This window comes from Carlito syrichta, unplaced genomic scaffold (genome assembly GCF_000164805.1).
Source record: "Carlito syrichta isolate Samal-C Ts95f unplaced genomic scaffold, Tarsius_syrichta-2.0.1 Scaffold304454, whole genome shotgun sequence".
Classification (NCBI taxonomy): domain Eukaryota; kingdom Metazoa; phylum Chordata; class Mammalia; order Primates; family Tarsiidae; genus Carlito; species Carlito syrichta.
This window is the reverse complement of record NW_007248550.1, coordinates 465604-478007: the sequence shown is the minus strand read 5'-3', so window position 1 is coordinate 478007 and position 12404 is coordinate 465604. Positions and strand designations below refer to the sequence as shown.

Below are 12404 nucleotides of genomic sequence, written 5' to 3'. Positions count from 1 at the left end.
GGATGAGAGGTGTTAGATAAACAAAAACAGAGAGGCCTTATAGGAATTGATGAAGAAAGTGTACCATAACCTGGGAGTGGGATTAAAACTACCCATCTTGCTTTTCTGCCGTTTTTTTAAAAATTGGATCTACTTTTCTTGGACCTGGTCTAACCTCTCACCTTCCACATAGCATAAAGTTTGGTGTCAGGCTCCCAAAGAGCAGGAACTGGGTGAAATACCAGGGCATACCCCCTCCCAGCCTGTGGTATGGGGGTCTTCAAATAATAGAACTTTCCTCACTTTTTCTGTGAAAGAGATTTGATTAAGAGTTATACAGGGGCCTTGCAACTACATTTCCCAGAGATCCCTGGGATGGTTCTAACCAGAATCTGGGGGCAGGGCCATTTGGAAAGCCAAAGAGAACACTTCCTCTACTGCAGACTTTGGGACTGAAAGTACTTTTCAGCCGACTTTGGTTGTGAACGAATTGCATTCAGCCTGGTTCTTGGTTGCTGGCCGAAGAAGAGTTGAGATCTGTAAGTAACATGCAGTGTACTTTTAAAAAAATGGTGTTTAATCCTATCTCAAATGTGAGTACAAGAGAGTAGATTGTACATTATACCTGAATTTCAAGTTCAGAAAGTTTGGCTGCCACATACTTGGAATCGAATGCTGCAGAATAATGTTGACTATAACAGACGCTTGATTCAAACCATCTGTGTTTGAGGTTCACAGCCACACCACTTTGTAGCTGTGAAAACTTTGCCAAGTTATTTCGCATCTCTAAAACTGTTTCTCCTTCAGTAAAATGGAAATAACAATACTGCTTACTTAAAGAGGTTGTGTGAAGGTTAAATATGTGTATTAAAAGATAGCTTATGTGTTTAAGGGAACTTCTCTAACTGGATTTTCCTGTTGGATACTTGTTACAGTGGTGTCCACACCCTCCTCTGTCTCCAATGAGGTGTATCTCAAGGGGTGCAGTTAATTCTGTAAACAGCAAGCTCCTAACGATTCCTGCTCTTCTTGTGTTCGCTGCATAGAAAACCCCTAAGATTCCAGATGTCTAGGGAGATTGAATTATGTTGTCTGCAACATCTAGCGGAATTCCTGGGGGAAGATTTATCATGTTGGAAGGAGGCTTAGTGGAGAGAGTCTCCAGGAGCCATAAATGACAAGAAATTAACTCCCTCACTCTCAGCCAAACAGAGAGCGTCACCCCCTGAACATGGACTTGTAGATCCACAGGAGAGAGGGGCCTGCCTGGGCAAACAGTTCCAGGAGCTAGGGGTGCGATGTGCACTCTGCTCTGGGCTCTGCTCCAGTGTTCTGGCATGATACCAGAACAACAGTAAGCCTGTTTGCCATTCTGATGAGCTGCTCCCTCTCTTCCCTAGGCTCCTCCCTTTAGTATCTTGAACACAAAACAACTGACACCACCCGCTCCCCTAAAAGGAACTTTGTAACTGCCAACTCCCTAGCTGCATGCTGCCCAGAGACTTATTTTGTCTGGTCTTTATGGTCTTCAGCTGTAGCAGCTGTCTTCCTTTAGATTTGCTTTCCTGGCCTGCTGCAAGTGTCCCACACCACCCATCTGGTCACCAGAGGCATTTAGTGGGAGAGTGGGAGCCATGGCTGGGATGAAGACCTTCTGGACACTAAGGATGGTTGAGTGATGGTCTTTTGTGTGACTAGCCCAGAAAACTTTCTTCCATCCAGAAAGCCAAAGGGTTGGCTTGGGAAAGGGCTGGGTTGTCGTGTTAACCTAGTGAGATGCTAGGCCTTTCCTTCACTGTGGCAAAAACAAAAGAGATAGGGAGGCATAGGAAAATAAATTAATTAAAAAAAAAAACACTCAGAAAAAGACAAGATGCCAGGCACCTATAATCCCAGCGCTTTGGGAGGCCAAGGTGAGAGGATTGCCTGAGCCCAGGGGTTCAAGACCAACCTGGGCAACCTGACGAGACCTCATCTCTATGGTAAATCAAAAAACTTAACCAGGCATGGTGGCGCACGCCTGAGTAGTTCCAGCTACTTAGAAGGCTGAGGTGGAAGGATCACCTGAGACCAGCAGGTTGAGGCTGCAGTGGCCGTGAGCATGCCTGTGTGACAGAGTGAGACCTTGACTCAAAAAAATTAGCTCTCTTTATAATTATTCTACTCATTAATGCCAGAAATCCATGCAGTAAGTGTAGAAGATTTCATCTCTGTCCATAATCATACTTGTGCTGCTTGTAGCCAAGGCATGATGGGCAGGATAGCTCTGGATCAATCTGCTTTTAATTCTTCTACATTGGTCTCTTGCTTACAACTTCTTCTGGGGAAAAAAAAAGAGTTTCTTTAGCCAAAAATAAATTGAAAACCACGGCTATACATAAAATATGGATAGATCTCAGAGACCAGGGAATGAACAATGAGTTCTGCATATCAACCTGCTCTCCAAGGGTACATCCAAGAGTGTGATTTATGATTGAAGTGCCATGTCACTTAGGGAAAAATCACAACAGATGGTTAACTAAATCTTCAACAAAACAGCAAACATTCATGTAATCAACCAGAAATAAAAGCAAGTTTTTCCCTGGCATTCTAGCCCCACTGCTTCATTCAGTGTTTCTTACCTTTCTTTTACACAGTTCTCCAAAATGACCATCCTGGTGACTTAGGCAGGTTCCCTAAAACCAGACACGGAGACAAGGATCCATGTGCCAATGATTTGAGGAAGTGCCGAGAGAAACCTATCTGCAGCCTGTATGTAAATTGAAACTCCAAATTGGGTCCATACACAAGGCTGGGCTTTCTAAACCTCCTCCCAATAAGTCATTGACCCAAGGCTTTCCTGGCAGAACATAAGTCTCTGACACATCCAGCTCTCTGCATAGGCGGGCAGAGCAGCTCCAGGAGTCCTTGGAAAGTCCTCCAAAGGGAAACTGGGGTACAGGTCCTAAAATATAGGAACACAGTAGCCAGGCCAGAGAAACAATAAAATGATAAAAGATGTAGGTGGCTTACTAAAAATGTTCTTCCCACACTCAGTCCTGAAGCCTCACTGGACACATGTGCCCTCTTAGGCACACTAAGCATGCTCTATTTTTACCCTTCTATATCTATGGTGGAAAACAATAGGTCCAATGGATTTCATTTAAGTTAAGCCATCTATTTTTAAAACTTGTGTTTTTGTTACTTTAAACAGGAAATACACTCTCCAATTCCTTTCAGGTTCTACCCCTCCCTATTTTATTACACATAGATGCTTTCTGTTTTACATTTCAATAATTTAACCAGAACATGTTCTGCTAAAAATCTTTTTTTTTTTTTTTTTTTTTGAGTGGGAGTCTCACTCCGTCGCCCAGGCTAGAGTGCAGTGGCACACTCATGGCCACCCTAGCCTCAACCTGCTGGAATCAGGTGATCCTTTCATGTCAGCCTTCCAAGTAGATGGAACTATAGGTGCACGCTACCACACCCCGCTAATTTTTTTATTGATTGTAGAGACGCAGTCTCACCAAGTTGCCCAGGCTGGTCTTGAACCTCTGGACTCAGGCAGTCCTCTTTCCTCAGCCTCCCAAAGTGCCGGAATTACAGGCATGAGCCACCACGCCTGGCCTAAAAATCTTTTAATTTGAAATCCATTAGCCATGACAGCTCCAGTGCTTTGGGCTACCAATGTAAATAATAAAATGAACACAGACTTTACCAGTCAGAAACTGCCAACTAACATCTAACTCTAACCTCTAACTAGGGACTCTCCACTCTAACCAATCAAATATATATTTTTTTGTCTTACTTCTACGAATATTTTAAAGAAGTTTCTCTCTCATACTCCACTGTTCCCCAGTAGAGCATTGAACTACTTGGAGCTGGTGCTGATTTATGAACTACTGTCTACTCAAGTAAACTTTCCAAAATTTTAATGTAGCTAAGTTTATCTTTAAAAATTCTAGTGTTGACAATGCAGGTCACATTTTCCTTGAATCTGGTCTATATTGATCTTTAGATTTATTATTATTATTATTATTATTTGAGTTAGAGTCTCACTCTGTCGCCCAGACTAGAGTGCAGTGGCCGCTCCTGGCCACCGCAGCCTCGACCTGCTGGGCTCCGGTGATCCTTCCGCCTCAGCCTTCCAAGTAGCTGGAGCTACAGGCGTGCGCTACCATGCCTGGCTAATTTTTTATTTATTGTAAAGATGAGGACTTGCCAAGTTGCCCAGGCGGGTCTCAAACCCGCGGGCTCAGGCAATCCATTCACCTCGGCCTCCCATAGCGGTGGGATTACAGACTGAGCCACCGAGCCCAGCCAGATTTAATTTTTAACTTCATATTTCCTTCTCCGTATATGTCAAAATGGCTTATTCAGTAGCCATCATTCTCATAACTTTCTACTCTTTGTTTGTACTGAGAGGAGTCAGGGCTTACCAACACTCCTTTAGTGTGGCTTCTCTACTTCTTAGTTTTCATTTTAATTTACTTCTCCACTGGGCAATGAAGCAAAAACTCTTTATCGAGATAGTGCAGTGTTGTTGCATTTCTTAAGCTCTTTTATGATTGAGGTTATCTTTATATTCAAGTTGCCTTTATGATAAAATAGAGTAGTAGTCAGAATAATATGTGGTGATAACATTTTTCTTCAGTCCTTGAAAGTCATAGTTCCACTACCCCACTTATAGATATTTCTGTGGAACATTCTGTTGCTACCCTTCTATTTTATCTTTCACACAGAATTTTCTTTTTCCACCAGATAGTTTGTCTCTCATTTTGAGTTTTAATAATTTAATAAGATATATTCTTTCTTATTATGTATTTTTTACATTTTTTATTTTAAAGATGTAGGATACAATTCAGGATTAGGTATACAAGTGGACATCATACAGGTAAAGTTTGGGCCTCCCTTTGGTCCCCACTTTGCCTGGTTTGAGGTCAGGTACCCTTATTGATGTTGTGTCCCCACCCCCACTCAGGTAGTATCCTGCTACTGCCAATCCCTTTCTTACAGGATTATGGTACATGTTCAGGGTCTGTTTATGAGTGAGAGCATATGAAACTCTGTTCTTTGTTTCTGTGATAGATCACTGAGTATGATAGACTCTAAATCCAACCAAGTTGCTGTGAAGTCCATATATTTGTCCTTTACAGCTTCATAATACTCCATTGTGTATATGCACCACATTTGTTTTATCTGTCCAGTTCTGATGGACAGCACAGTTGGTTCCATGTGTTTGCTATTGTCAATAGTGCCGCAATAAACATGCATGTGCAGGCATCCTTTTTGTAGAATGATTTCAGTTCCTCTGGGTGTATTTCCAGTAGGGGGATTGCTGGGTCATATGGAAGGTCTGTCTAGTTCTTTTAGAAATGGTCACACTGCTTTCCATAGAGGTTGAACTAGTTTGCATGCCCACCAGCAGCGTAGAAGCATTCCCTTTTCTCCACATCCTCACTAGCATCTGTTGTTGTTTGTTTTATTAATGATGGCCATTCTTACTGGGGTTGGGTGGTATCTCAATGTGGTTCTGATTTGCATTTCTCTGATGATTAGTGAGGCTGAGCACTTTTTCATGTGTCTGTTGACTGCCTATATATCTTCTTCTGAGAAATGTCTATCTTGTCTTTTGCCCATTTTGTAATGGGGCTGGAGTGTTTTTTTTGTTCTTGTTTTTTTTTTTCCTTTTGGCATGTTTGAGTTTCTTGTAGATCCTAGATGTTAGGCCTTTGTCAGATTTATAGTTGCCAAATATTTTTCCCCATTCTGTGAACTGTCTCCCTGCTCTCTTGATGGTTTCTTTTGCTTTGCAGAAGCTTTTCAGTTTACTGAGGTCCCACTTGTCTATCTCATCCCTTATGGCATGGACACCTGAGGTTTTGATCAGGAATTGGTTGTCTACTCTGATATCTATAAAGATGTCTCCTGCATTTTCTAAGATTCTTATAGTTTGAGGTTTTACATTTTGGTCTTTGGTCCAATTAGAGTTGATTTTTGTGTATATTGACAGGTAGGGGTCTTGTTTCAATCTTCTGCATGTGGTCATCCAGTTTTCCCAGCACTATTTACTGACTAGGTTCTCTTCTCCCCAGTGGTTATTGGTGGAGGCTTTGTTGAAGATGACTTGAGAAATTGAGGTTTTGCTTCCGGAACCTCTATCCTGTTCCATTGATCTATATGCCTGTTCTTGTATCAATGCCAGGTTGTTTTGATTATTGTAACATTTTAGTAAAGTCTAAAGTCTAGAAATGTGATACATCCCGCTTGCTTTGCTTCTTTTGCTAAGGATTGTTTTGGCTATTTGTGGTCGTTTATGTTTCCATATGAATTTTTGTGTTGTCATTTCCAGGCCTGAGAAGAATGATATTGGTAATTTAACGGGTATAACGTTGAATCTGTAGATTGTCTTTGGTAGGATGGACATAATAAGGTATATTCTAATGTCAAGCATTTTAATCAAACTTCCCCAGAATCATGTCTCTTTCATTTTTCAGATTTAATTTTTGCATAGTTTCAGGAAAACATTTTTTTGCTATCTTTGTAAACATTTTCTATTCTACTTTTTGAGTTTATTTTAGAAGCACCAATTATCTTTACAGGGAATTGTCTTTGACTACTTTCTGTATCTGTTAGTTTCTTCCTGGCTGACTTAATTGCTTTATCTTTCCATTCACTTTTACTATGAATGCCATAATTTTCTTCTACATAATGTGTATTGGTAATATTGTATCTATATAGTTTCTTTCTTTTTGGCATTAGTTTATATTAGCTTTATTTATGTCCTTTATTCTGAAAAGAAATCTTTCTTTTCATAAAACTACATTATTTTTTTCACATCTTTTTTTGGCTCTTTGTCATTGAATCATTTTACATGGTCTATAGCTCTAAGTACCTGTAAAGAATTTATTTCTATTTAGTTTCTTTTTATTCTCAAATTAGTTGTCTTTTTTTTTTTTTGCCTGTAACTTTTACACATTGTCTTTTCTTCTCATCTTGATCTCATAGTACATTTTCATTTTTTTCCTTAGTATTCATATATGATACCTCTGTCTCTATATTTTGTTTTATTTTATTTATTAAGTCATGGTTTCATTCTGTCATCCAAACTGGAGTGCAGTGGCACGATCATGGCTCGCTGCAGCTTTGGCCTCCTGGGCTCAGGCAATCCTTCTGCCTCAGTCTGCTAGGTAGCTGGGATTACAGGTGTGTCCCACCATACTTAACCAAGTTTTTTTATTTCTTGTAGAGACAAGGCCTTGCTATGTTGCCTAGGCTGGTCTCAAACTTCTATGCTCAAGCAATCCTCCCAACTCAGCCTCCCAAAGTGCTGGGATTGCAGGCATGAGCCATCATGCCTGGCATTATTTGTTTCTTGAGTCTAGTGGGGCTAGTGACATGTCCAGTTGGGATTTGCTTGTACTCTTCAGTTTTTACAGTGGAGGTGGGGGTGGGTGAATATAACAGGAAATAATCTGATGGCCGATTTTCTGTACATAGGTAGTCCTCCTTCCTTGCTGGTGATGCCATAAGAACTTTATTCTATTTTCCTGTTCTAATATCCCTGAGTATAGTTGTCACCTAAAGGAACACCAGGTGCTACCGCTACATAATGGTCTTAGTGTGTTTGATACATGTCATGGTAGGGATCTGTGTTATGGAACATGGTTCATCCCTCCTTGCTGACCCCATGACAGTTCATCTTCTGATTGGTTGCTTCTGGACCCCTCATGGTAGATTCTCCCACCTCTAGGCATATAAACTTGCAGCTCAAGTCCCATCAGTGTTGCTCCCATCTCCTGTGGTTATACTTTGTACACACTTATTTATTTAACTCAGAAGTTCACTTTACTATGCACTCCCTTTTTTGTTGTTTTGTGATTTTTTTAGGAGATCTTAATAAATTATGGTCTATAAAACTAAACTTCTGTTTTCAAGCAAAGCCATGTTTGTTTGTTTTTTTCAACTATATTTTCTATTGTTTCTAGAGTTTGGGCCAGAGAGAAGAAACATTCTAAGTCTTCTGATTTAAAACTGAAGACCAACCTACTTTTGACTTAGTAAGAAAGATATCCAGTGCCTTTGTGAGAGTTCTCAGAGGGCTCCCTAAACAACTTCACTCTGCCTCCTTCAAGTCTCCTCTTATTTTTATGATCAAGCTGAAAGGAAAAGATATGGCACTGCACAGAGATTCTACAAATGAACATATAAAACTAGTAACGTTTTCAGTTAACTGTGTTCCTGGCAACTTCTTTCTAAGTGCTTTCAGCATTCTACCTTTAATCACACCTTTAGTAATACACAATTCTTATGTCTAGTTACAGAATATTCAAGTATTATTTGTTTGCAACATTTTGCCAGTACCAGGCCTCTAACAGAAGTAAGCTTCTTTCAAATAAAGTCCTGCAGTTACTAAATTTCAGGTCAACATTTTATCTTAGAAAAATAAAAGGAAAAAAATGGGAAAGGGAATGTATGGAGGGAGAGAAACAGAAAAATTATGAGAGAGGGAGAGAGAGAGACAGAAAACACAGCAAAGAGATAAACACTTATAGACAGACTATGCCATTTAAAAAGAAATATGAAGTAATTTTTTAATAGAAGGAATGATCTTCTAAGCAAGAGTCAAATGGCCAGGCATGTATAAACCACATTATTCCTTTTGGATCAGCCTTTCCCCCTCTTATAGTATATACTCAGTATAGATTCTGTGTTAGGGACCAGAGAGTGTTTGAGGTAGTCTGACGCTATAAAATTTGCTCTCTTTCTTCTTGAGCAACAGAGTTTTAGAGCTTGTCTAAATGTTGAGAAAGGGTACTGGTGCAAGTTAGGATGAAAATAAATGCAATGAGTCTAATATATTTAGGGGAAATAATGTAGATCTCAAGAAGAGAGCGAGTTGGGAACAGTGGTAATATGGGAACAATAGCTGAGTCAAAAAGAGAAAGAATACAAAAAATAATAACATTAAGGAGGAAAGTAGAGATGTTTCACTTGTCACCATTCACCTCTGGAACATGTCCCTTTGTCCCATGTCATCCTCAAGCTGAGACATATTACAAAGGAGTTAGTCGTGAGGTATGGGCACAACCATAGCAATCAAAGTCTCAATAAATTAAAAGTCTATGACAGCAGGTTGCAAAGAGTCCTTTGAAAAGTTTAAATGTAGCAAGCAGTTTTTTTTGGGTGGGGGAGGGGAGTCATACTATCTGAAAGTTAAAAGATGGAATTAGGCTTCCTCAAGTTCTTTCCTCCGTCTACCTTCTCTTGTTTTTTATTTCTCAACTTAGCCAATACTTTGTTAGTGCTGACATCAGGAGGTTCTTCCCAATAGCTTGGGTTAATATCACACTAGCTTTTAGTACTGCAGCAGAAAGTACATCCTTAGTTTTCAACAAAATCCCTCAATAAAGTCTCAGTGGTATACTTAGTTCACATGCCATCCATGCACAAAGCATTGGTCCTAGAGTATATGCGTTTGTTTGAAATGGTCCTACCTAGGCCAGGTGACTATTCACAGAGCTCAATATGGACAGCCCATTCTCCATACAGGAGCCAGGAAGATCACTTTGATTGTGATACACATTGTTCCAATTACAGCCCTCCTCTCATTCCTCTCCCATGTAGATTTCTCGTCTTACTTAGAGTAAAAATCATATTGACTGCCTGGCTCCAAGGCCACTGTTACCTGTCTGATCTCATCTTAATTCACTCTCCTTCTCGCTCACTCTACTCCAATCCCCCAGGCTTCCTAGATGTTTCTTGAACACTCTAGACAGATTCCAGTATAAGGTCTTTTGACTTTCTGTTCTCCCTGTTTAGGACGATCTTTCCCACAAATATCCACAGAACTTATACTCTAGAATCCTTAAAGATTTTTCAGTCTTTCTTGAGCCCCCTTGTTTGCAATTGAAGCTCCCCTTGTGCACTTACTCCTTTCTATGCTTTAGTGTCTCCCAGAAAACTTATCACAAACTAACAAATTGCGCTTTTTTCCCCACTAATTCAATTTCCTATCTGTGTCACCTCAACTCTCACTAAAATGTGTAAGATTTTTCAGAGCAAGCAAGCACTAGATCAGTAGGAAACATAGTATCAGTATTCAGTAAACTATATATTGAATGATTGAATCAGTAAATGCATGAAAGAATTTAATTATTTGGGTGGGGAATTTTGACTGCATAAGGCTCAACTAAAGGGAATTCAAGTAGGTCAGGTACCATGAATGCCTTGTGCTCTTTTGTATACACCTGCTTATATCAGGAACTGTTTATAAGCCTACTTTAATTAATACAAATTGGAATCTCCTTTTTTATTCATCAGTTTGTAGAAAACTACAAACTGTTGATAATTTGTTTTATCATCTAATCTGGATTCCCAACTCCTTGTGCTTGAAAGGTAGAAGAAATGATAATAGTTCCTTACAGATTTCTGAGACTAATAAGTGAACTTATGCGTGCAAAAGGAATTCACACAATGAAAGTATTAATAGAAAGAATTATTATTACAGACACTTATCACCACTTAAAATACATTTTAAATGTATGTTTTACATATTCAAAATATATTATACCTATAATTATTCTACTCAGAAATCCAAGTGCAAAAGTAATGTTATTTTTGTTTTATTTTCCTTGCTTAGGGGATCATGGACATTGAAGCATATTTTGAAAGAATTGGTTTTAAGAACTCTAGGAGAAAACTGGACTTGGACACGTTAACTGACATTCTCCAGCACCAGATCCGAGCTGTTCCTTTTGAGAACCTTAACATGCATTGCGGGGAACCCATGGAGTTGGACTTAAAGGCCATTTTTGATCTCATTGTGAGAAAGAACCGGGGTGGGTGGTGTCTCCAGGTCAATCAGCTTCTGCACTGGGCTCTGACCACAATTGGTTTTGAGACTACACTGTTGGGAGGGTATGTTTATAACACGACAGACAACAAATATAGCAAAACCATGGTTCACCTTGTACTGCAGGTGAACCTTGATGGTAGAAGCTATATTGTTGATGCTGGGTTTGGAAGCTCCTACCAAATGTGGCAACCTCTGGAGTTAATTTCTGGAAAGGATCAGCCTCAGGTGCCTTGCATCTTCTGCTTGACAGAAGAGAGTGGAATCTGGTACCTGGACCAAATCAGAAGAGATTCATATGTTCCAAATGAAGAATTTCTTGATTCTGATCTCCTGGAAAAGAATAAATATCGTAAACTCTACTCCTTTACTCTTGAACCTCGAACAATGGAAGATTTTGAGTCTGTGAATGCATACTTGCAAGAATCTCCAACATCTCTGTTAAAAACCACATCCCTGTGTTCCTTGCAGACCCCAGAAGGAGTTTACTTTTTAGTGGGCCTCCACCTCACCTCCAGGAGATTCAGTTATAAGGATAATACGGATCTGGTAGATTTTAAGACTTTGAATGAGGAAGAAGTAGAAGAAGTGCTGAAAAATATATTTAATATTTCCTTGGAGAAAAAGCTTGTGTCCATACATACTGATCGATTTTTTACTATTTAGAGTAAGAAGCAAAATAAATCCTTGGGTATGTATCATCCAGCTCACCATTCATCAGCTGATGACCTATTAGATATTCTCTATACTCTCACATTATTTTGAAGAAAATCCTAGACATCAAATTATTTCACCCATAAAACTGTCAGCATATGTAATTACCTAGCTTTTTAAGGAAGTAACAGCTCACTTATTAAATTAATAAAAATAAAGATGTTTTAAGGACGGCCTGTGATTATCTTGGGAACCAGAATGATTTGTGCTAGAAAATTTTCAATATTGGTTTATTGTTGAATTCATAGAAAAATTTTAGTGGTAGATAGGTAAATAAAATATCATAGGAAAACTTATTGTCTATAAAGTATATTAAACATTGTTGGCTAATGGACTAGTATAATGTGAATCACAGTTTCTTTTGGAAGACTTAAGATGTCATGGAGCTAGGGGATTTTTCCTCAATAGAATCTTCCTCTCATCTTTTATTTTGTCTTCCAGTTACGTTATTTTGCTTCCTTCCATATTTTGCCATAAGAGAAAGAACTTAAACTTCTTTGTATAGATCTGGGTTGAAATGCTGTAGATACTGGGTGAATTACCTTTTAAATATATAGCTCTGATTTCTCAGAGGTAAAATAGGGATATATAATTCAGTGCCAGACCTAGAGTAAATACCCAGCAAATATTTATTATATGGATGATTAATAATGTCAGTAATGTTTTTGGTACTGGATCAGCATTTAATTCAAGTTTTTCTTCCATAGTGTTCTATTTTCCCTCAAAAGTGTTTGTGCTTTCATCTTGCTTTATTTTCCTGTAGCTTGAATTCTGGCCCCACTGTCATCTGCTTGCTCCTTACATGATTAAATATTGTAGAATATCAGATGCCACAGATGTAACAATGTGTCTGGTCCTTCAGAATCTGAATCCCTAC

At 39.1% G+C, this 12404-nt stretch overlaps 1 protein-coding gene across 1 annotated transcript; it reads left to right on the top strand.

The window, feature by feature from the left end:
• The first annotated feature begins 447 nt into the window (after positions 1 to 447).
• On the top strand, positions 448 to 11679 carry LOC103262334 (arylamine N-acetyltransferase 1-like). Its single transcript, XM_008059951.2, has 2 exons — positions 448 to 518; positions 10601 to 11679. The coding sequence occupies exon 2, from the start codon at positions 10607 to 10609 to the stop codon at positions 11477 to 11479; it is 873 nt and encodes a 290-aa protein (XP_008058142.1). The 5' UTR covers positions 448 to 518; positions 10601 to 10606; the 3' UTR covers positions 11480 to 11679.
• Positions 11680 to 12404: the final 725 nt, after the last annotated feature.

Coding starts and splice junctions, on each gene's coding strand:
- LOC103262334 (XM_008059951.2), top strand. CDS start 10,607: ATGGACATTGAAGCATATTTTGAAAGAATTGGTTTTAAGAACTCTAGG.